Below are 21,842 nucleotides of genomic sequence, written 5' to 3' on the forward strand. Positions count from 1 at the left end.
CTCCAAACCACATGGCTTCCCCCTTATACACCAGACCTCCTAGCTGAATCCCTTCTACACTCTTAGACCATGTGGCTTCTCCTTTTATGGCTGCCTACTCTTATTTTAAATGCTGACCCAGAGCACCATTAGTTATTGTTATGAAAAGTCTCTTAAGCCTATCATCTTCCCTTTTAACTGGGGGCAGCATAAAAATGTCTTAAGCCCATCACCTGCCCTTTTGCCCTGGGCTGCAGCACAACTATTATCTAGTTATCAACTTACCATAGATATGCAAAGCACTTCAAAAGCTCTATTATCTCCTTCCCTATCCCCAAAACCATGAGCTGTGGGGACTTTGCGGAGGGCCCCTGCTCTGTTACACCATAGGTTTTGGGTTTGTGTTCTCATTTTCTTTTATTTTTTTTTTTTGAGGGTTGGTTATATATTTTTTTAGGATGATATTTTTGTTTTTACTTTAATTTTTTCCATTCTTTTTATTGTTCAATTACAGTTGAAATACAATATCATATTAGTCTCAGGTGCACACATAGTGATTAGACAGTATGTAAGTTACTAAGTGATCGTCCTGATAAATCTCATGCCCATCTGACACCATCCATAGTTACTAGAATATTATTGACTGTATCCCCATACTGTACTTTACATCTCCATGACTGTTTCGTAACTACCAATTTGTACTTCTTAATCCTTTCACCTCTTTCACCCATCCCCCCAACACCCTCCCTTCTTTCAACCATTCAAATGTCTTTGTATCTATGAGTCTGTTTCAGTTCTGCCTGTTAGTTTATTTTGTTTTTTATATTCAATTGTTGATAGGTATATATTTATTGTCATTATATTGTTAATATTTTTGATCTTTTGGTTTTTAGAAACCCTGCTGATTTTTACAACCAGGTGTTATATGGGCACCTCTACCTGGCTCTGTTGCTCTGGGCTGGGGAGCCTGGCTTGGGGTTTACATTCCATGCTTCTCAGGTGGACTTCCCCCGTAGCTGTGATATCTATCTGGAACCTCAGCCACCATTTGCAGGAGCAGAGCCAGACCTTTTCAGGGCTCTACCCTTCTTGCCAGTCTTGATGCAGCTTCTTCTGTAAATCCTTGGTTATAAGACTTCTCTTTAGACGGTCTTCAGTTGGTTGTTCATGATGATTGTTCTATAATTTAGTTGTAATTCCAGTTTGGTCCAGAGAGAAGGTTTAGTAAAGCTTCCAACTTACTCTGCTACTTTCTTGGATCACCCTATGTAGCTTTTCTATTCTTTACTCTTTAATTCTGTAAAAAGGCCTACTATACGTTCCTCTTGCTAACTTACATACAGGATATAGATCAGGGGTCCCCAACCTCCGGGCCATGGACTGATACCACTAGCGAAGCTCACCTGAGCTCCACCTCTATTTAACCCACTCCCCACATCTTCCATGAAACCGGTCCCTGGTGCCAAAAAGGTTGGGACAGAAGATGACTTGAGCTTTAAGCCCCTTTATTAAAAGGTTCAATGAAAATAAAAGCTTATAGCTATAATAAAAGTTGCTGTTGCTACTGTTTGTAATAATAATATTACCAACCTTATCAGATTTTAGACTCTGGGAAGAGGTGGTAACTTTTTAGTATGAGAAATCTTCCTAGGCTATGAATTAGTAATTTACATAATTGACGATTCCAGGGATGGGAATTTTATATCTTTTTAAAACGTTTTATGAATAAAAAGTTTTCACAGTTAAGTAGTTGGATGTAGAATAATATTTTCCTCCATGTTATTAAAAGTACCATGCTGTTAGAACCTTTTAATTTTTTTAAGAATTAAGTTCTCTTTTTCCTTGAGGATTGTGACAAAGGGAAAATCTGGTTCTCTCAGAACAATTATTCCTTCTGTAGAGCTTCTGTTGGATATCAGATTAATGGTTCAATGCCCTTTTCATTTTTCTACCAAGGCTATAACCTCCTCTCTGCATAAACTGTATCTTTTTTTTTTTTTTTGTAATGCAGGATTTAGTGCCGGGACTAATGCATAATATCTACTATGTACATATTTAAGCCACACAGTCCTATGAGTGATAGATGAGCACTTTAGAGGAGTACCTGAGTATGAAAAGTCATGAAATAAGCATCATTGAGAGGGAAAGTTTTAGTAGGGAACAGTGAGATGGAAGACCAAAGTAAAGATGGGAGCTTGATTTTAAAGTCCTTGGTGATAGGTAGCATTTTTTTATGTTCTTTGCGTCCTATACAGAAACTTAGCATCCTATTATGACAAAGGAGAGAATCTTTTCTGTAGGCTTTGGGAACTAAGCAAGAGCTACTCTGTTATTTACTGCTTCTCTTAGTCTAATTGCATTCTTGCCAGCATGCTGAGGTCTGATCATTTCTCTCAGCAGCTGGGTGCTAAGATATATCCTAAGACCTTCATAGATCCTTGAATTCTCATAACACCAGAGCAAATAATTTTCCCCATAGAAAGCCATATAGTTACAAATAATAATAACTGACACTCTTAGTGCTGAGAGACTGGCAATTTCTTCCTCTGCGCTAACCCCCACTGGTTTGCACAGTCAGAAGCAATGAAGCTTTATCTTCCCTGGTGCAGGAACTGTGAGCTGTGGGCTACTGTGGATGGAACCATAGAGAACAATTACCCTTATATACAACAGACCAGCTACCCTGTAACATCATGTTTTTAAAATCCTGTGCCCTCATCAATTAAATTTTCCACTAGAGAAACAGTTTTGAAAACTCCTCTGGAAAATCGTTAGGCACTTTTTAGTAATAGTTTTAAACACTTTAGTTCCATAGTACAACAGAAAAGAGCCCTAAAGTATCATCAGATGTATTGGAACAATCAAGATTACCCCAAGCCAGTCAATTTCTGACATGTGATTCTGCATATATTTATTACCTTTGATACCTAGACATGAACATCATACAGGTCCACTTAAGCAATCATTAAGAGTAACAGAATATCCATTTTATTAAATAATTAAGCTTTACCTGTTTTCATAACTTTTCAAAATAATTATTTAAAAAATTATTAGAAGTTACAAAGTAACACACTGGTAGTTTTCAATTCAAAAAGTGTTACTCCCTCAAATTCTTTTATGCCTAATTCAAGATATTGCCCCTCTTACCTGTCTGGATGAGTATTTCTTCTTCATATCTTTGTTTGTTGGACTTCCATGCAGCTCGATTTTCTGCGACTTCTGTTTGTCTCTACATTTGAGATAGCTGTATTCCTTCTTAGTTGTGGAGGGAGACACAGCATGTCTATCTAGACCTCCATCTTGGTCAGAAGCCCCAAGGGCATTTTTTAAAAATGAACTATTAACAATGTTAGCAAGCCTTTGAAGAAGTCCTAGTCAAGTTTGAGTGTTCTAAAGAGTACTGAAATTGTTGGTATTATGAGGAATGAAAAATTTTTTGGAGGTAAACTTTTAATTGTAACTTAGATAAGGAATTTATTTCTCAATGTCACAAATAAGAATCTTGACCTCATATGGAAAAATTTTTACCCTCTAGAAACCTGAATTTAATTTGCTGACTTAAATCTTCATATTTTAATACATTTGGAAAACTCAACCTTAGCCCATATCATGAAACCATTAGTCAATCTGATTTTATGTTGTAGGTTCCCCTAGAGTGATTCCAGATTAAGAGTTTTTGTGGTAAAGATAAGATTATGAAACAGAGCAGCAAAGAAGAAATTAATGTACATATGACCTAATTTGAAGTGAAACATTCACATGTGTTCATATTTGACCTCTAGATTGCTTGTTCTTGAAGGAAAATTATACCTTCCCTGCACCCTCAATTTGAAGGATATAGCTAATGAATATAATTATGTATTTTTTTCATCACATGTTATTTCTCACTCAGAGTATTTTACATTTTTTACAATTATTAGATCCTAATTCCCAAAGTTCAGGGATAGTTCAAGACACTGAGTATAGACCACATGTATGACACTAATGTTAACAATAATCTTTTTACTACTATGTTTCATTTTAAATATTATTATTGAGTTCTTTTTTTAATGAAAGGTGAAGACCATTTTGCTCTCCCCAGTTTTTGGTTTTGATTAGTTGTATTTTTCCTTTAAAAAAATTATTTTCTATTACGGTTGATATACATTTGGCATTAGTTTTAGATATACAATACAATGATGACAAAGTGATCACGCCAGTAAGTCTAGTATCCACCTGACACCATACAATATTACAATATCATTGACTATATTTCCTATGCTGTTCTTTACTTCCTTATGACTATTTTTATAGTTGGCAATGTGTACTTCTCAGTGCCTTTAAAAAGAAATTCAGTTCTCTAAAAACAGTATTTCAAAATGTTTTAGCACCCCCTGTTGACTACATGTGGCACTTCCTAAATAAAGAGAGCACTTCAGATATTGGTCAATAATACTTTAGGTATGCACACCATTTCTCTTTGGAGTTATTTTTATTTAGAAATAATTTTATTTTTATCCAATATATAAAGTTATATTGATATTTTAATTGAAGGCAATTTGCTTTGTAATTTGTCAGTTGGTATTTGAACAGTGCTTATCCTCGCAGGCAATGTAATGATATATTTGCTGGAGACAAACTATTTGCCATAGCTTTTTAAAATAATATTTCAGATGAAGTTCAGTGAGAGAGAGTCATCTCCCCAAATATTACCTATTTTACTGTAAATAATGCCACCATGAGCATCTTTGTACATAAATGTGAGTGCATATTTATTGTATGCTAAATACAAAGCATGCAATATTTGTAAAGTTTTAAGAGGAACACTTTGAATTTTGAAAGACATTCTCTGAAGGGGGGTTTGGAGTGGTAAGGACCAAAGAATTATAAAACCACAAAGACATTCATCATGATTGTTTGGCTCACCACTGTGATTCAAGCTATGATCTGGAGTGCATTAGTGACACCTCTTAGGGGCTTTTCATTTGAGAAAAAAGCAATTATTTAAGGGAAGCATAATTTTTAGTTTGTGATAACAACTGAATTTCAATTTCTTAAGAATAAAATTCAAAGATGCTGAACTTAGCAAAGATAATTTCCTAAATGACAAGCTAAGTGACAAAATTTAGGGCAATTGTTTATAAACATGGATCAAATTTTAAGTGAGATTTTGCCCTAATTTAAAGATAGTTATGTCTTTTAAATAAAAACATGTCTTCCTGTTATGTGTATACTCCTTATTCACTATTTTAACAACAATTTATTGCAGTTATACAGTGTTTCCATAGTGCTTCATGGTTTTCATTTTCACACTGTATTGTAATAATGGTTTACTTGTTTCCCCCACTGGTTGTTCAGTGCTCATTGGATGGATGGATGGATCGGTGGATGGGTGGATGGGTGAAAGAATGGATATAGAATGTAACAGGACTGAGGGTAGAATCTTAATGTCTTACCCATGGCCTTTAATGTTCCTTTGATTTCTACAATAATTGCTCACTTTCATGTGTATATGTTATTAGGTGTGTTTTTTGTCTAACTACACACACACACACACACACACACACTCACAGATGTTTTAAGTACTGTTAACTAATTTTATTTTCTAATAAAACATTATTCATCCAAAGAAATATGATATTCTGAATCAGTAGAAAATCTTAATCGTAGATGTCTTAAAAGAATTGCAGCTTGTTAGTCACACATATACTATTACATAGTCCTAAAAGATAGTGATATACTTTTCTTTTTTTTACTTTTTTTCCTATTGCTTCCCCACACCCTGCCCACCCCTTCTCCCACAGTCAGTCCCCACCCAGTTGTCCATGTCCATGGGTCATTTATACATATTCTTTGACTAGACCCTTCCCCTTTTTATCCCCTTCTCTCCCTCCTCCTCCCTGCTTGTCACTGTTGGTCTACTCCTTGTTTACATACCTCTGGTTCGACTTTTCTAAGTTAAGGTTCTATTGTAAATTTTTGTGGTCCTTGTATAACAAAGATGTATAATCTATTAGTACATGCTAACATTATATTAGTATGATTTTTAATACACATATCTGTATAAGTGAGCAATATTAAATGTTTTAAAACAATTTAATTTCATAGCATTTCTCCCCAAAATAATGTTGACTGTATTAATTTCCCTATCACTCCTTTATGGCACTTTGGTGAATTATCACAAAATCAATATTAACATAGACCCTAATTAAAAATCTAAGGCTCTTTGCATATTGTACTATAGAGTGTAAGTTTAGTCTGTCATATGTAAAGTTATTATAAGATACATTTTAGAGTAATCTAAAGTAGTTTTACTTCTACCTCTATCTTCTACGTATAATTTTAGAAGTAAACTTACAGAATCTGTTTACACCTCTTAAAATGATTGTAGAAGTTATAAGATAGCTGATTTTGGCACATACCTTGAACTAATAAATGAGGAAACTTGGGCCCAGAGAGATTAGGCAAAACTTTCCAAAGTCCTGGTTCCTGAGCTATATTTCCTGAGTTTCCCACGTTGCTTTCTATGTAGAGGATAGAGAATAAAATTATCTTATCAAATGGCCAGGAAGGGTGTTTTGCTGAATTAATTAGCTTGTAGCTGTAGTGTCTCTGAACTATGTATAACATTTTCATATTTCTCTTTGTTACAGAATGCAAAGTATGGCGAAATCCACTAAATTTATTTCGGGGTGCTGAATATAATCGGTAAGCATTTTGATAGCTTGGGAAATAAATGAGTAGTTCAGAGAGGAAAGACAACAGCAAATGTTTTTGCTGGTTCATTTAGAGGTCATTGTAAGAGTTTATTTAGTGCTTCCATTTTTTGATACTACCCTCAACTGTTTTGATTTTTCTGTTTTATAAATATCTTAGCATTGAAATTGAGATACTATACAAAAATATGTACTTTTTGGAAATTTTTATATTATGGTTATTCTTTTCATTATATATTATACAGTCAAAATATTTTGAAGCTTACCTGGAACACGGTTATAAAGATGCCACAGAAGTGATGTTGAAATTTAATTTTGTGGAGTAATTAGGCAAGTCAAAAATGTCATAGCTTTTGGGAAATGTCTATTTATAATACTAATTAGGGAAGGTTTTCATTAACTAGTGCTGGTGAAATTTTAAGACACAAATGTCGGGGAAATGTTTACTTCTTTCCTACTGATATATTTCCTGAAGGAAGAATATGATGATTAAAACAATATTTTTTAAAATTCACTGGCAAAGCTGTTTTAGTACTCAGTTAATGCTTTGTAGTTCAACTCCTATGCAGCTTAATATTGTGTAGGTCTTGCTTTCCTCTCTCAAAGGTGTCTGATTATCTTATTTCCCCTTTACAGGTACACTTGGGTGACAGGACGAGAACCTCTGACTTACTATGACATGAATCTCTCTGCCCAGGACCACCAGACATTCTTTACTTGTGACTCGGACCATCTTCGTCCTGCAGATGCAAGTATGGAAAACTTTAGCTGCTGAGTGGGAGGGCTTTCTTTGTCTTTTAAATAGTAAGATTATTAACTTTTAGAATATCTGCTTCAGGAAAGTCCCAACAACTAAATATTAAGTTGGACATTGACTAATGGAACCCAGAATTCTGATACCTGAATAAAAGCTTTATCACAATGAAGTAGTGATGTAGAAATGAGTCCTCTCATTATAATTTAAAATATTATTTAAAAAAATACCAAAGTTTTCCCTGAGTGATATAGCTCAGTGGTTTGGGCATTGTCCTGCGAACCAAAGGATTGCCAGTTTGATTCCCAGCCAGGGCACGTGCCTCGGTTGCCGGCCAGGTCCCCAGTTGGGGGTGTGAAAGAGGCGGCCAATCGATGTTTCTTTCACACATTGATGTTTCTCTCACACATTGATGTTTCTCTCCCTCTCTTTCTCCATCACTTCCTCTCTCTCTAAAAATAAATAAATATTTTAAAAAAACCAAAGTTTGATTTACATATTATGAAGAAATGTAATTAAATCCTTGATTGAGATAGAATGAAGGGTCATGACTTCTTAATGATATTCTAGTTAGAAATTGGGATTCAGTGAATCCAAACAATTAAAGGGTATATTATAGTGACCTATATGCCTATTTATTGTATCATTAGCATTGAATGGGGGCAAGACCTTGGCTGTTGGAATCCATATTTTTTTCCATCCTGGAAAAGACTTTGTTGAGCACGCATTTAACATTGCTTGAGTTATAAATAATCCTATTGATATTTTTGATATTACTAAACTTAAAGAAAATAGGTGAAAAAATCTTTTAAGAAAAAGAATACATACATGCTCCTAAGAAACTAACTTAAAAGATACAAATTTATAGAACTTATTAAATAAGGAGATTGTTACTCCTTTTTTAAGTGGTACTCTTTGTCATGGTGGAACATCATAGTAAAATAAATATTCCAAGCATTGAACTTCCCACCATATATGTACAAACTGATTTGATATATGAAAACTAGGTTTGCACCAAACACTGGAAACAGGTATACATATTAAGCAAAAGCTAAAAGTACTTTCTTCTGACCCTACTCACAAATCTTCAAGTGGTTTTAAAAGTTCAAATATCCAGAGCCTGCAGCAAGTGTTTGGGGAGGTGACCAATAAAATTATGTTGTGTCTAAGTAGAAGGAAGAGATTAGCAGCAATGTCATCTCAAAATGTGTAAAATAATACATATTATTTAACAACAAATAACATTATGAGCCAAAGAAATGTTGAATCTCTGTTAGAGTGCCTTTTCTTGATTAAGGAATCTTAATCAAGATTATAGAGTATAAATTAGTCTATAAGATTTAGATCTGTTGTTTTATGAGCGTAAGAAGGATTGGATGTCAGCAATTGAAGGACAGTTGGATAGCAAGTTTAGAATGTATTTGTGTGCCTTTGGAGGTTTGGGATGATCCTTTTGGTAAGTGAAAATATTCCTTTGTAATCTGAGCCTAAAACAACTAATTGAGCCGTTGTCCTGTATTAAGTCTTGCTGATTACGTATATTGATTGACTTGCTTTTTCTCTCTTTTTCTAAAATAGTAATGCAGAAAGCCTGGAGAGAAAGAAACCCCCAAGCTAGGATTTCTGCGGCTCATGAAGCCTTAGAGATAAACGAGTAAGTGGAGGAAGGTCTTGCTTTTAAAAAGGAAATCTTATTCTTTGCTAAATGTATTCAGTTGCCAGTGATGGGATACTGATATTAAACTATGCATTTGAACTTGAGGATTATTTGAGGGGGCATTAGTTTATTAAAAAAAAACATTTTTGTGGAGGAGGTTTTAGTCATTTTAGAGAACAATTCAGTGGTTTGCTATGACCCTAAAATGCAGTTCTTTACATATCTCAAACATTTTGACAGGGAAATTTTTACAGGTGTAGAATGCTTGTCTGTGCCATCACATTTTCTAGACAGAACTTCTGCTAGTAGGGAAAACACAGTAAAAACCTAAGGTGAAAAAATTTACACTTTAAAAGTATTTCAAGATCAAGGCAAAGATAAGAGGAAATGCTGTGTTTAGTGTTGTTAAACATTCTATGGGTTACCAAGGAAGACTGGGAAATCTCTCCTGGAGATCTCAGAAACCGAGTAAAATTCTTAAACTTGGAGTCATAAAAGCTCAGGTTTGGCAGAGACCTTAAAGGTCATTTAGCTCAGCCACCCATCTGGTGCTTGAATCACCTCGGCACTCTCCCTGCCAAGTGGTCATTGTTAAACTATTTTATGATTTTTTTTTCTAAAGAAGGTTACAGAATCTTCTTCAGTGGTCTTAGAAAAAATATTCATTTGAGAGTTGAAAATCTGGCAATTATAACCTGTTAATCTATTTGGTTCCTGATTCTGTCATGCAGCATATTTATTTTCCAGTTACTTGTCATCTGCAAAATTGATGTGCCTGTCTTCTGTATGTCATTCCATGTTTCTGATAAAAATATCTGGGTCAGGGATAGATCCCTGTGACATGACATATGGAAACCACCCTGAAGGTTCATGTCTTCATGAATTATTATCCTTTGGTATTGTTCAATTAATTAGTAAGCCATCAGTTACACCTCGAATCAGCCCACATTTCTCCATTTTAATCTTAAGATTGCCAGTTATAGCTATGGATCTTTAATGGATAGTAAATCTATTAGAGTAAACGAAGCTAGCACAAACTGATTTGTTTAGTCTTACTGAATTTAAGCTAGCTCCAGTGTTCAGTTTCTTTTTAAAATGCTTGGAAATTATTCCTTTTATAATCCTTTAGAATATCTTTCCAAATCACTGTTCTGTAGTTTGGGAAGTCTGCCTCTCCCCCTTTTTGAACATTTATGCTACATTTGTCATCTAATCTTCTAGTACCTCTCCATTCTTTGTGAGTCCTTAACTATCCACAGATGGCAGTTTCTTTGGCCTGCCTATATTTGTTGGCTTCCTGGGCTTTGCCCATCCCAGTATAGTAGTTCATTTAGGATAGACCAGTTATTTGCTATCTTACATCTTTTTACCCATTTTAGAGTTAATTTCTTCTCCCTTTTTCTGTCTGACAGTCACTCTCCTTGATGGAGAAGCCAGGAACAAAGTAGGAATTAGAAAGCTTTGCTTTCTCTTTATTTGCTGCTACTAACTATAAACTTTTCTTGTTTTGATGTTGTTGTTGTGTTGTCATTTTTGTTTACTTACTTATGTGATAATTTTGGAGACATGTGGGTGGCGATAGGGCCTTACACATGATTTAAAAACAGGGAATAGATGGTTGTTTTAGCATTTTGTTTTGTTTTTATTTTGTTTTGTAAGCTTAAGCTAATTTGGCATTTAGCTCTCCTAACATTATTCTTATAAGCTCATTTCACTCTTTTATAGTCCTTCATTACATGCCCTCTTTCCATCTTTTTTTTACATGTCCTCTAAAAATCTGACCTCATGGGAGGTCTCTGTGTAGCCATATTGATTACTTAATTGTCACCCTTCTTTCCTTCCCTAGAGGATCATAGTGACTGCAGTTACAGTTGAACATTTGAAAGCTACTCAACCTTCTTAAGCCATTTTTTCCTTCTGAATCTCATGCCATTGAATCATGCCTCTTTTCTTTGAATTTTTTGAGGTTCACCTTACCGTCTTTGATAACCCCAAACTCCAAAATGACAAGTAACTCTCTCTGAAAGTTTCTATCAATTTTCATTTCACCAACTATTTTTTTCTTCTTGGTCAGAATTAGGTCCAGAGTTGAAGTTCCCCTAATTGCTTCCTCTACCATCTGGGAGATAAAATTGTTACCAAAGTAAGTCAAGAACCTATTGGATACCCTACTTCTAACCAAATGAGGTTTCTAGCAGATATCTGGATGGTCAACACCCCCATCACTACACTTTCTTGCTTCTGTATGTGTATTGTGTTGTGACAAGGATGCATCATCTGTATCTTTCATTGAGCTGAACAGTCTGTTCTGTACTCCCCAACCATTAGCACTTCTATTACTCTTTCCTTTCTCCTTCACTCACAAGCTTTTAGCATGTTTCTACCCCAGACTCATGAATTTCCACATAGATGTATATATTCTTGACCAGTAGTGCTACTCTGCCTCTCCTCCTGAGATACTGTTTGAAATATAAATGACCAAGCAAATAAACTAGCCCCAACCTGCCTTGAGTTTCCAGCCCACCAACCGTAATCTTATAGCTAATTCCTCGGATACTGAATCTACCACTCAGTATTATAATCTCGATTTTCATTCCATTACCCTTGACCCATACTTATATGTCAGTATCTGAAGCCTTAAGTATTGCTTCCTGATGCCTATCCCAGGTGTTTTCTCTAGTGAGTCACTGGGCAGTTTCAGCATCAAGTTTCTTTTCAAGTCATATCTACTGCCCTCCATGGTAATTGGTTTGCAGCTTTTTTTCTGGGCATTTTTCTCCCTACTTCATCACATTCTGTTTAAGCTCCATCGATCAGTCCTGCCTGAAACTGGATGGACTGTCTAAAGAACTTACAAGACCCCTCCTCAAAGCTAAGATTAACTAATAACCTAAAAGCTCACATTAGCCATAGTTCAACTTCCTTTTCCTCGCTGGCTATTGTAGTTTATGAATAGTGACATTTGGTTTTACTTTGTGTTTATTTTCTCTCTTGTGGTCTGATGGAGGTTCTGTTAAGTAGGGAAATGACCACAAGAGAGGCAGTGGAGAAGAAGGAAACCAAAGGGATCTGTTCAAATGAGGACATGTGTGGTCTATTCTGGCCTCAGCATTTCTCTATTACATTCCCTTTCTTTGGAAGTTGGGTTGTTCTTATATGATTTGGAAGGTTTAAATTTCCAAGTGTTTCCCTTGTTCATTAGTTAACTGCATATCCTTTCTGGCTTCCTACCTTCGGGGATTATTAAAAGGATTAAATGAGACGATGTGTGTTAAGTGCCTGGTACAGTGCTTAGTACATACTGTATAATACACAACAAGTAATAGCTATTATTGTTAAAGGCATGAATGAGACTGAACTCTTGTTTGCTACTGAGGTTGAATCAGATTTTGAGTTCTTCAGAAGTAACGTTGCTTGCAGGTTCTAGTGTTCTTCTCTGACATAGAAAATCAGTGCTAACTGTAATGAGATGTTGAAGCACTGTTTTCTTCAATTAGTAACTTACTTGATTACTGGACCTATATTTGAGAATAGGGACTCTTATGTTTACTAAACTAAAGTAAACATATATTACCTTTAACTTTGAGTGTTGGGAGGATATAATAACAGCTATTATCATCGCCATCGATAGTTGACATTCATTGAGCATGTACCACATGCTGGCTACTGTACTGAGCACTTTACATGCATCACCTTACTTAACCTACACAACAACACTTTGAATAGATTTCATGTTGTTCTCCATCAGGGAGGCAGAGTAATAATAACTTTCCCAAAGTGACACATTGATAAGGGGGCAGAGTCCACATGTGAGCCCCATTCTTCCTAACATTGTGCATCCCACCTCTCAAGCTAAAATACAGACATTTCTTTTATACCATCACTTTGTGTTAACAACTACAAATGGGTGCATGACCCAGTTGGCCACTCTGCATGTTTTGATGTTAATTCCTTGCCCTCTGCATGCGCTCCTATAGCTATTACATGTCCTCGAATTTGTAATTGATGGTGGCTATTATCTGAATGGACAGGTGTGCAACTGCTTATATTCTCTTGGCTGAAGAGGAAGCAACAACCATTGCTGAAGCAGAAAAGCTGTTTAAACAGGCCCTGAAGGCTGGAGATGGCTGTTACCGGCGTTCTCAGCAGCTACAGCATCATGGATCCCAGTATGAAGCCCAACATAGTAAGGTTTCCTCCCGATTGAGGTGTTGGGGATCAGAACTGTAACATGATTAATCAGAGAAGATTTTCAAGCCAGTTCAAAATATGATTATCCTAGATGGGAATTAAAGCTGGTTTTTACTTTTTTTTTTTTATTTTTTCCTTCCCATAAGAACACAATACATAATTATAGCTTCATTACTGTTCAAATTAATGTTCAGATTCTCTTTTCTGCCTTTCCGTCCCATAACTTTAAGTCCTACTTGGGAAATGACTTAAATTAGTGTTGATGTTATCTAAGGTTTTATTTTATGGGTCTTCTACAGCATAGATTGAAATAAGATCATTAAGAATATAATAGTTATTTGTGATTGTCAGCTCTTATTTAGGAAGCATTGATGTTGATTTCCGAAGAGAAAGAGCCATGAGCTCCTAATTAATCTCTTTTACATAATAAATAATGACTTATTTTATATAAGATAACTTTAAAACGAGACCTTTAATGTCACTACAGTAAACTGAGAGTCGGTCGTATTTTTCGGTTATGGCATAAAAATAAGACAACAAAATTGTTTCTGGAATTCTCCCAGCCCCTTGACTTGTCATTTTATTGGTTGTTTAATAGAAATCCAGCAATACTTATGAGAGTGAGTGTTTTTATCATCCAACTTAACTTTGGGTTGTTTCCTTAAGGTAGAATTTCTCTCACCTCATTCCTTCCTCCTGCCACTTGGACAATAAGAGTGTATCTCCTTCATATTTAAGATTATAAAAGTAAATTTTAGTGTTAAACTTGGATTTGGTGCAGAAACTGAGTGTGCTACTCCCCATGGTAAAGGTGCAGCAAAATCTTTTCATTATGGCCTATGTATACATGAGTAGGCCCACACAACATATTACTAAACAGGTTTTATTTTACTTTGCAGTAAGCATATGTTAATCAAGTTTCTAATCACCATCTGTATCTTGTTTTTAAAAATGTGTAACAATAAATTTTGAACTAAATGAAGATTAATACATAAAATTACATAGCCTACACTATAACTTAAGAAGTTTTTAAAATTTCTTTTCTTCTGTAAATTAAGTCCTTTCAACCTCTTGCTTAAATATATCCAAAAATATAATCACATCTTTAAAATAATTTGTAGGTACTTGGCAGATTTTCAGCACGCATCTTGTTCTCATTGTTTAAAACTTGAAATGTTAGGATTTTAGTCTTAACATTTTCTAATAGCTGCATATTATACATACACTTAATTTATAACAGGTGTGTCATTTTTCTCAAACATGGTAATTTTATTGAGGATTAACCACATACATATTTTCATTGGTTTGGAAACATACCCAAAAAGACATAATTAAATAAAATCTTAAGATAAGAAGTTGTTAATGTACTTTTTAAGAGCCATTTTGGTGACTATTATTATAGCTATTTAGCTTGTCAGTTCTTTCTCTAACACTAGGGTAGATTTTCATTTTGTTGCATATTCTATTGTCATATCTGGAATGTGTTAAATTGCCATCTAAAATCAACTGCTTTGGGGACCTGGAGATGATTATGATGTCACTAATGTTTGGGAAAGAATAATATAAAACAGAAGTTCAAGATGAGGCTTCTCCATACTTAATGTCAAGGAGAAAAAAAAAAAAGCTCATCAGGATGCAACCTGAAATTCCCCCCCTCTTGCATCTTCACCAAAAGCATGCACACTTGAAGAATGTGGAATTCTTGCTTGTAAACCATGTGCAATGTGGATATTTTCATTTCCCCGGCACTTTGCGGCAGATGATTTTATTTGTCAAATATTCAACATAGTAACTGAAAAGCATAGATTAGAGAATCAATCACATCATTTAACCTTTGGAAGTCTAAGTACTTTGACTTTACTCTGTGTGCATTCTATTAGCTAAGTTGTCAGTGCTCCTGGAAGTAAGGAAAAACAAAGGAGTAGTGTGTTCTCTGTGAGGTTTTACTTTAAGGGCATGGGAAATCAATCTCTATTTTTTCTTGCTGATCAACTGAAAGCTCTTGTTTTTGCTTTTTTTTTTTTTTTTTTTTAAATTTTCATGTTCTGTATCTCCCTTTTTAGGACGAGACACCAATGTCTTGGTCTACATCAAAAGACGGCTAGCAATGTGTGCCAGAAGACTTGGGAGGACCAGGGAAGCAGTGAAAATGATGAGAGACGTGAGTTCGAATTTGTGTTTGAGAATGGTAGCAGTGAACCTGACTTAGGGAAGGAGGACTAGTGATGGTGTGATGGTCCCATGGGCATTGGATCCAGACTGTCTGGGATTCAGCTCTAGTTCCCAATGTGCTAGATGAATGATATCGAGCAAGTTACTCAACTTATGTGCCCTGTTTCCTCATCTGTAAAATGAGGATAATGATAACAATACAATAATAATAATAATAATTACTACTTGGAATTGTTGCAAATGTTAAATTAGGTAATGCATGCAAGGTTTTTAATAGAGTGACTGGCATATTAAAGAAATCTTAATAGATGTCCCTACTCAACTTCTGAGTCTGTAGTTAGAAGCCAAGACTGACTTTTTAAATGTGTGGTTGTTGGTAAGATTTGAACAAAATTATGGGTCAGTTTGCTACCCCTAAATTGAATAATATTGCCCTGGTCAGTGAGGCTCAGTTGATTGGAGTGTCATCCCACAAGACAAAAGGTTGGAGGTTTGATTCCCAATGAGGACACATAGCTAGGTTGTGGGTTCAGTCCTGGGTAAGGGCCTATATGGGAGGCAAGCGATTGATGTATCTCTCTTTCTCTGTCTCCCTTCCTCTCTCTTTAAAAATCAATAAACATATTTTAAAATTATTTTAAAAATAAATACTATGATCTGATCTTATTATAGTCATTTCAAGCATTTTCCTACATTCTGGAATCAGGATACTTTATTAGTAGTGTTCAACATAAGAGGAGAAGAAAAAGAGTTTTAAAATGAAAGAGAACGTCGTCGGCAGCCGTCTGTCTCGAGAGACGATGGTGTAGCTTCTTAAGAGTCTATCTGCACCACCGAGAATGGCTGTGCAGTCCGACTCGGGAGTGACACGGTATCTGTCTCCTCCCGTGTTGAATCAACATCTTGCGATGACGCTGGAGTGTCCTCTCCAGTGAAGCTGAAGCTACAGAGCCTGGGCAGGGTGATATGGAGGGTCTGCTGTTGCCCATGCAGCAGACCCCCCCTCTCTTCGCAGCTGAAGGGTCCAAGGGAAAGACGGAGTCAATACAGCTTGATTTCAGGTGCGCCGCAGGAGTTGCCGGTGTTGACTACAACGTCAAACCGCCTTAGGGACTCCGGCTCCGGATTTTCTGTCGGGGTTTACTCCCTTAGCCTTTCCCCTGAAGAGGTATGCCGCAAGGCAGCGGAGGTTTTTTGGAATCAGAGTTTTCCTTCTCTGATGTGCCCTGACTGGAAGATCGAACCAGCGACACTTAGCTCGCAGGCCGACGCTCAATCCACTGAGCCAAACCAGCCAGGGAACAAGGGAAGTAAAAATCAAAACAGTGATTTTAAGGGAAATCAGTTGAGGAACTTTTACTTCCACACTTTTAAAAAATAAGAAATACTTTTTATAAAGAAACTGAAACAAGTATGAATTGTATTTATAAGCCACTTTCTTTTTAAAAACCACCTCAGAAAACGTTGGTCAGCATTTCATTTTTCTGCTGTCTTCCTGGATTAGGAGACTAGGTAAACCTGTTCATTATAACAGTGAAAGAACCATGGACAAGATAAAAATGGTGTCTTGTCCAATTCTCAGCTTTTGGATTTTAGAACAGGACTGTATAGATCTAGTGAGTCTTTTCTCAATTTGTCTCTGGAAGGTCAGTGATTCATGTGAATTCTGAGTCACTCTGTGGAGGGTGGGGCCTTCACTGCAGGCCCACCCCTGGTTATTTCTGCAATTATAGCATCATGTAAAGGCCAGAGTGAGACACATGCTTGCATTCTGGTTACTCCATATATGACAGCAGTATCATCTCCAGACCTGAGGATAGGAGCAAAAGGACAAAGATTCTGAAGTAACTATTTGACTGAAGGTGATAGGTGCACTGCAAAGGGGATCTCTCAGGATTAAATTATTTTGGTTGATGAAAGAATTTAATGTTTGTTTTAAAATATGTGCTAATTTTAAGGAAAGGAGATTTCTGCAGAGACATGGACTTGTCCTTAGGTGTTTTAACTTGGCAGAAGTTTCATCCTTTGATATAGCGAAGAAACTACCAGTTCTTTCAGCTCGGAAAGAACTGAGAAATTTATGAAGGATAGGGTATTTCTCTATCTTAGCCTAGCACAGCTGCATTCAGCCTTTAATAGGTGCTTTATATTTGTTATCTTAACCTTAATTAGTCTGGTATAGGCATACATGGAAGAGCAGACTTTGGTGATTTTCTATATTATATGCTTAAGCAACTTCGTAGGAAAAACAAACTCAGGTGATTTGAATTCCAGTGATTTTTCTACCAGTTTCTTTCTGATTATATCATTTTAAGTATATACATATAAAATTTCACATGATCAAAACCAATAGATTTTTTATGTTTTGGTTTTTATTTAATATTATTTTATACTTAGAATTCCATTTATTGACCTAATCAAAATATAGATCTTAGAGGAAAGTCTGAGTTGTAGAGGAATGAATGCTGGGTAGAGATTCAGAAAACCTGGATGTGAATCTCAGCTTTGCTCTTCACTAGCTTTGTGACCCAGGACAACTCACTTCCCTTTTATGGGCTTTTCATTCATCTTAAGTTAATTGGACATTATGATTCTCACCTAAAATGGTAATTGAGGGGAGTGGTGGGGAGAATGAAATATGATTATGTGAAAACAACTAGCATATAGTAGATATGCTTACAGTTTTTATTTCTCTATTTTTTCTCCATTATATTAGTATACCTTAATTTTAGGTTATTTTTGATTTCTTTCTCTTGAATGAATCAATCAGTCAAGCATTCTCTCTCTTTTTCTCTACATATATGCAACAAACATATTTATGTTTGTATCTGTATTTATGTGTTTGTTTCTAGGGTTACTTTTCTTTAAAAATCTGTCATATTATTAAAATATCAATACATGTTGCCTTTGATTGTAGAGCATCCATTAGATACGGGCTCTGTAGGAACAGTCCTGTGAAAGACATTGTCAACATGCTGGAGATGTGCTGTTTTTTGTTTGTTTCCCAATGTTAAAATATTGCTTTATTTTTATTCTGTTTTAAAATTACATTATATTCAATTTAATGGCTACTTCTGAGGCTTCATCGTCATCATCGGCAGCCGTCCGTCTCGAGAGACGATGGTGTAGCTTCTTAAGAGTCTATCTGCACCGCCGAGAATGGCTGTGCAGTCCAACTCGGGAGTGACACGGCATCCGTCCCCTCCCGTGTTGAATCGACATCTTGCGATGACGCTGGAGTGTCCTCTCCAGTGAAGCTGAAGCTACAGAGCCTGGGCAGGGTGATATGGAGGGTCTGCTGTTGCCCATGCAGCAGACCCCCCCTCTCTTCGCAGCTGAAGGATCCAAGGGAAAGACGGAGTCAATACAGCTTGGCTTCAGGTGCGCCGCAGGAGTTGCCGGTGTTGACTACAACGTCAAACCGCCTTAGGGACTCCGGCTCCGGATTTTCTGTCGGTGTTTACTCCCTTAGCCTTTCCCCTGAAGAGGTATGCCGCAAGGCAGCGGAGGTTTTTTGGAATCAGAGTTTTCCTTCTCTGATGTGCCCTGACTGGAAGATCGAACCAGCGACACTTAGCTCGCAGGCCGACGCTCAATCCACTGAGCCAAACCAGCCAGGGACTTCTGAGGCTTAACCAACACAAAACTGTTGGTCTAATTCAGGATATTTGCAACTTCATATGGTGCTATGAAGACAGCAGTATGTAACCTCATTTGATGCTTCAACCTTTCTACATGTACCCTGGGAAGGAAAACATTTAAGGTACTGATTGTAATTGGCATCTGAAAAAATTAAACCCAGTACACCAAATAAGTGTTTTCTTATAGCTGTGGTCTACTTAACCATGAGCTCCACTTTACTGAAAGTGTGCATATATTTTATTTATTTATTTATTTACTTACTTATTTATTATTTATAATATGCTTTATTGTTTATGCTTTTCCCTTTGTTCCCCTCCACCCAGTGACCTCCCTCCCTCCAGTTGTCACCTGCCTTAGTCCATGTCCATTGGTTGTGCATATAGTTCTTCTCAACATCTTCCTATCTACTCCACTCCCTCCTACTATGCTTCTTAATTCCTGTACCATCTCCCTCCCTTTCCCCCTTCCCCCTCCCCACTGGCCTTCCCCCAAATTGTTCCCCATACCTATAATTCTTTTCCCACTCTCATTGCCTACTTAGTTTGCTTTTGTTTCTGTTCCCTAGCTTATGTTGTTGGTTCTTGTGATGCAGTTTTCATTTTAATGTTCATAGTTTTGATCCTCCTTCTCCTAAACAAGTCCCTTTAACATTTCATATAAAGTAGTTTAGATCTGATAAACTCCGTCAGTTTTACTTTGTCCTGGAAGCACTTTCTCTACCCTTCTATTCTGAATGACAGTTTCACCGGATAGAGTAATCGTGGTTGTAGGATTTTGCTTTTCATTCCTTTGAATATTTGTTGCCAGTCCCTTCTTGCCTGCAGAGTTGTTTTTTTCTTAATATGTTTTATTGATTATACTGTTCCAGTTGCCCCAATTTTCCTTCCCTCTGCTCCCCTCCACCCGGTGGCCCCCCTCCCTCCAATTGTCCCCCCCTTTTAGTCCATGTCCATTGGTTGTGCATATAGTTCTTCTCAACCTCTTCCTGTCTACTCCATTCCCTCCTACCATGCTTCTTAATTCCTGTACCATCTCCCTCCCTTACCCCCTTACCCCCTTACCCTTCCCTGCTGACCTCCCCCCAATATGTTCCCCATACCTGTAGTTCTTTTCCCACTCTCGTTGCCTATTTAGTCTGCCTTTGTTTCAATTCCCTAGCTGCTGTTGGTTGTTGTGATACAGCTTTCATTTTAATGTTGATAGTTTTGATCCTCCTTTTTCTAAACGAGTCCCTTTAACATTTCATATAATAGTGGTTTGGATCTAATGAACTCTTTCAGTTTTATTTTGTCCTGGCAGCACTTTCTCTGCTCTTCTATTCTGAATGAGAATTTCTCTGGATAGAGTATTCGTGGCTGTAGGTTTTGGATTTTCATTACTTTGAATATTTCTTGCCAGTCCCTTCTTGCCTGCAGGGTCTCCCTTGAGAAGTCAGCTGATAGTCTAATTGGGACCCCTTTTTACATGATTCTTTTCTTCTCTCTTGCTGCTTTTAAGATTCTCTCTTTATCTTTAATTTTTGACAATTTGATTAAAATGTGTCTTGGAGTGGTTCTCCCTGGGTCTAGTTTTTCTGGAACTCTCTGTGCTTCCTGGATCTGTAAGTCTGTTTCCTTCCCCAAGTTTGGGAAGTTGTGCTTTATTATATTTTCACTTAATTTTTCAATTTCTAGTTTTTTTTCTTCACCCTCTGGCAATTCTATAATTTGTATGTTTGATCTCTTATAGCTGTCCCAGAGATTTCTGATCCTCTTCTCACTTTCCTTGCTTCCTGTTTCCTCTTTCCGCACTGGTTGACTGTTCCTTCTCTTATGTTCTGGTTTGTTGATTTAATCTCTGGATTTTATTTCCTCATCACTTGTCTCGTATGTGTTTTTGTTCTTTTCAGTATGAGTGGCTTTCAGTCCTTTCTTGTCTTGTTCCAAATCTTTTGTTCATTCTGTAAGCCACCTAATAACTATAGCTCTGAATTGAACCTCTGACAGGTTTCTTATTTGTTCATCTGTCAGATTCTTCATCTGTTGCCTGGTAAGCTGCATCACCGGGATTTCTATAGCTGTCTGCCTCATTTTGACATATTTGCATTTTGCTTTGCATCTGGGGCAGGCTAAAGGGGGCGGAGCCTGTGTACTCGTCACAACCCAGCGACTGGCAGCGATCCACAACCTATTTCGAGGTGCTGTGGCACTTTTTGTGGGGGCAGGGATCCAAGATGGATTCCTGCCGTTATTCTCTGCTGGGAAACCGGGATGCGTCCTCCCGCCCTCTGGCCCTCATTGTCTGAGGCAATGCAGTGGCTGCTTTTCCCAGCGTTGGGATTGGGTGCTGCTGGGGCTCGACTGCATCTGGGATTGCTCTCCCTGCCGCTATCCCCACTGCTACCACAAACAGCACCACCTGATTTTGCCCCTCCTACCAGTCTGATGAGCACCGCTGGTTTATAACTTCATATGTTGGGCTTCCATATAGTTTTAGTTTCTGGAATTTCTAGTTATCATTTGTTTTGAGGTAGTTGTATTTCTTTCTAGTTGTAGAGGGAGATCGAGTGTGTCAGTCTAAGACTCCATCTTGGCCGGAAGCCCTGCAGAGTTTCTTTTGAGAAATCAGCTGATAGTCTTATTGAGACCCCTTTCTATGTAATTCTCTTCTTCTTTCTGGCTGCTTTTAAGATTCTCTCTTTATCCTTAATTTTTGACATTTTGATTATAATGTGTCTTGGTGCGGTCCTCCCTGGGTCCAGCCTATCCAGAAC

At 36.9% G+C, this 21,842-nt stretch overlaps 1 protein-coding gene across 5 annotated transcripts in view; it reads left to right on the plus strand.

Annotated features, from left to right (window-relative positions):
• Positions 1-21,842, plus strand: part of ST7 (suppression of tumorigenicity 7) — a 348,571-nt gene that overhangs the window by 218,848 nt on the left and 107,881 nt on the right. For 4 of the 5 annotated variants that reach the window (XR_016513065.1, XR_016513066.1, XM_090287402.1 and 1 more), the window contains exons 4-9: positions 6,612-6,666; positions 7,311-7,426; positions 9,007-9,082; positions 11,160-11,228; positions 13,117-13,271; positions 15,340-15,437. Coding sequence is in view for 3 of the 5 variants with exons in the window: in XM_090287402.1 (XP_090143528.1) it covers positions 6,612-6,666; positions 7,311-7,426; positions 9,007-9,082; positions 11,160-11,228; positions 13,117-13,271; positions 15,340-15,437 (569 nt within the window). In the remaining 2 variants the exon portion in view is untranslated. The remainder of the gene's footprint in view (positions 1-6,611; positions 6,667-7,310; positions 7,427-9,006; positions 9,083-11,159; positions 11,229-13,116; positions 13,272-15,339; positions 15,438-21,842) is intronic. The other variant, XM_090287404.1, reaches the window with a different exon arrangement.

Source organism: Furipterus horrens, unplaced genomic scaffold (assembly GCF_987537825.1).
Source record: "Furipterus horrens unplaced genomic scaffold, mFurHor1.1.pri manual_scaffold_9, whole genome shotgun sequence".
Classification (NCBI taxonomy): domain Eukaryota; kingdom Metazoa; phylum Chordata; class Mammalia; order Chiroptera; family Furipteridae; genus Furipterus; species Furipterus horrens.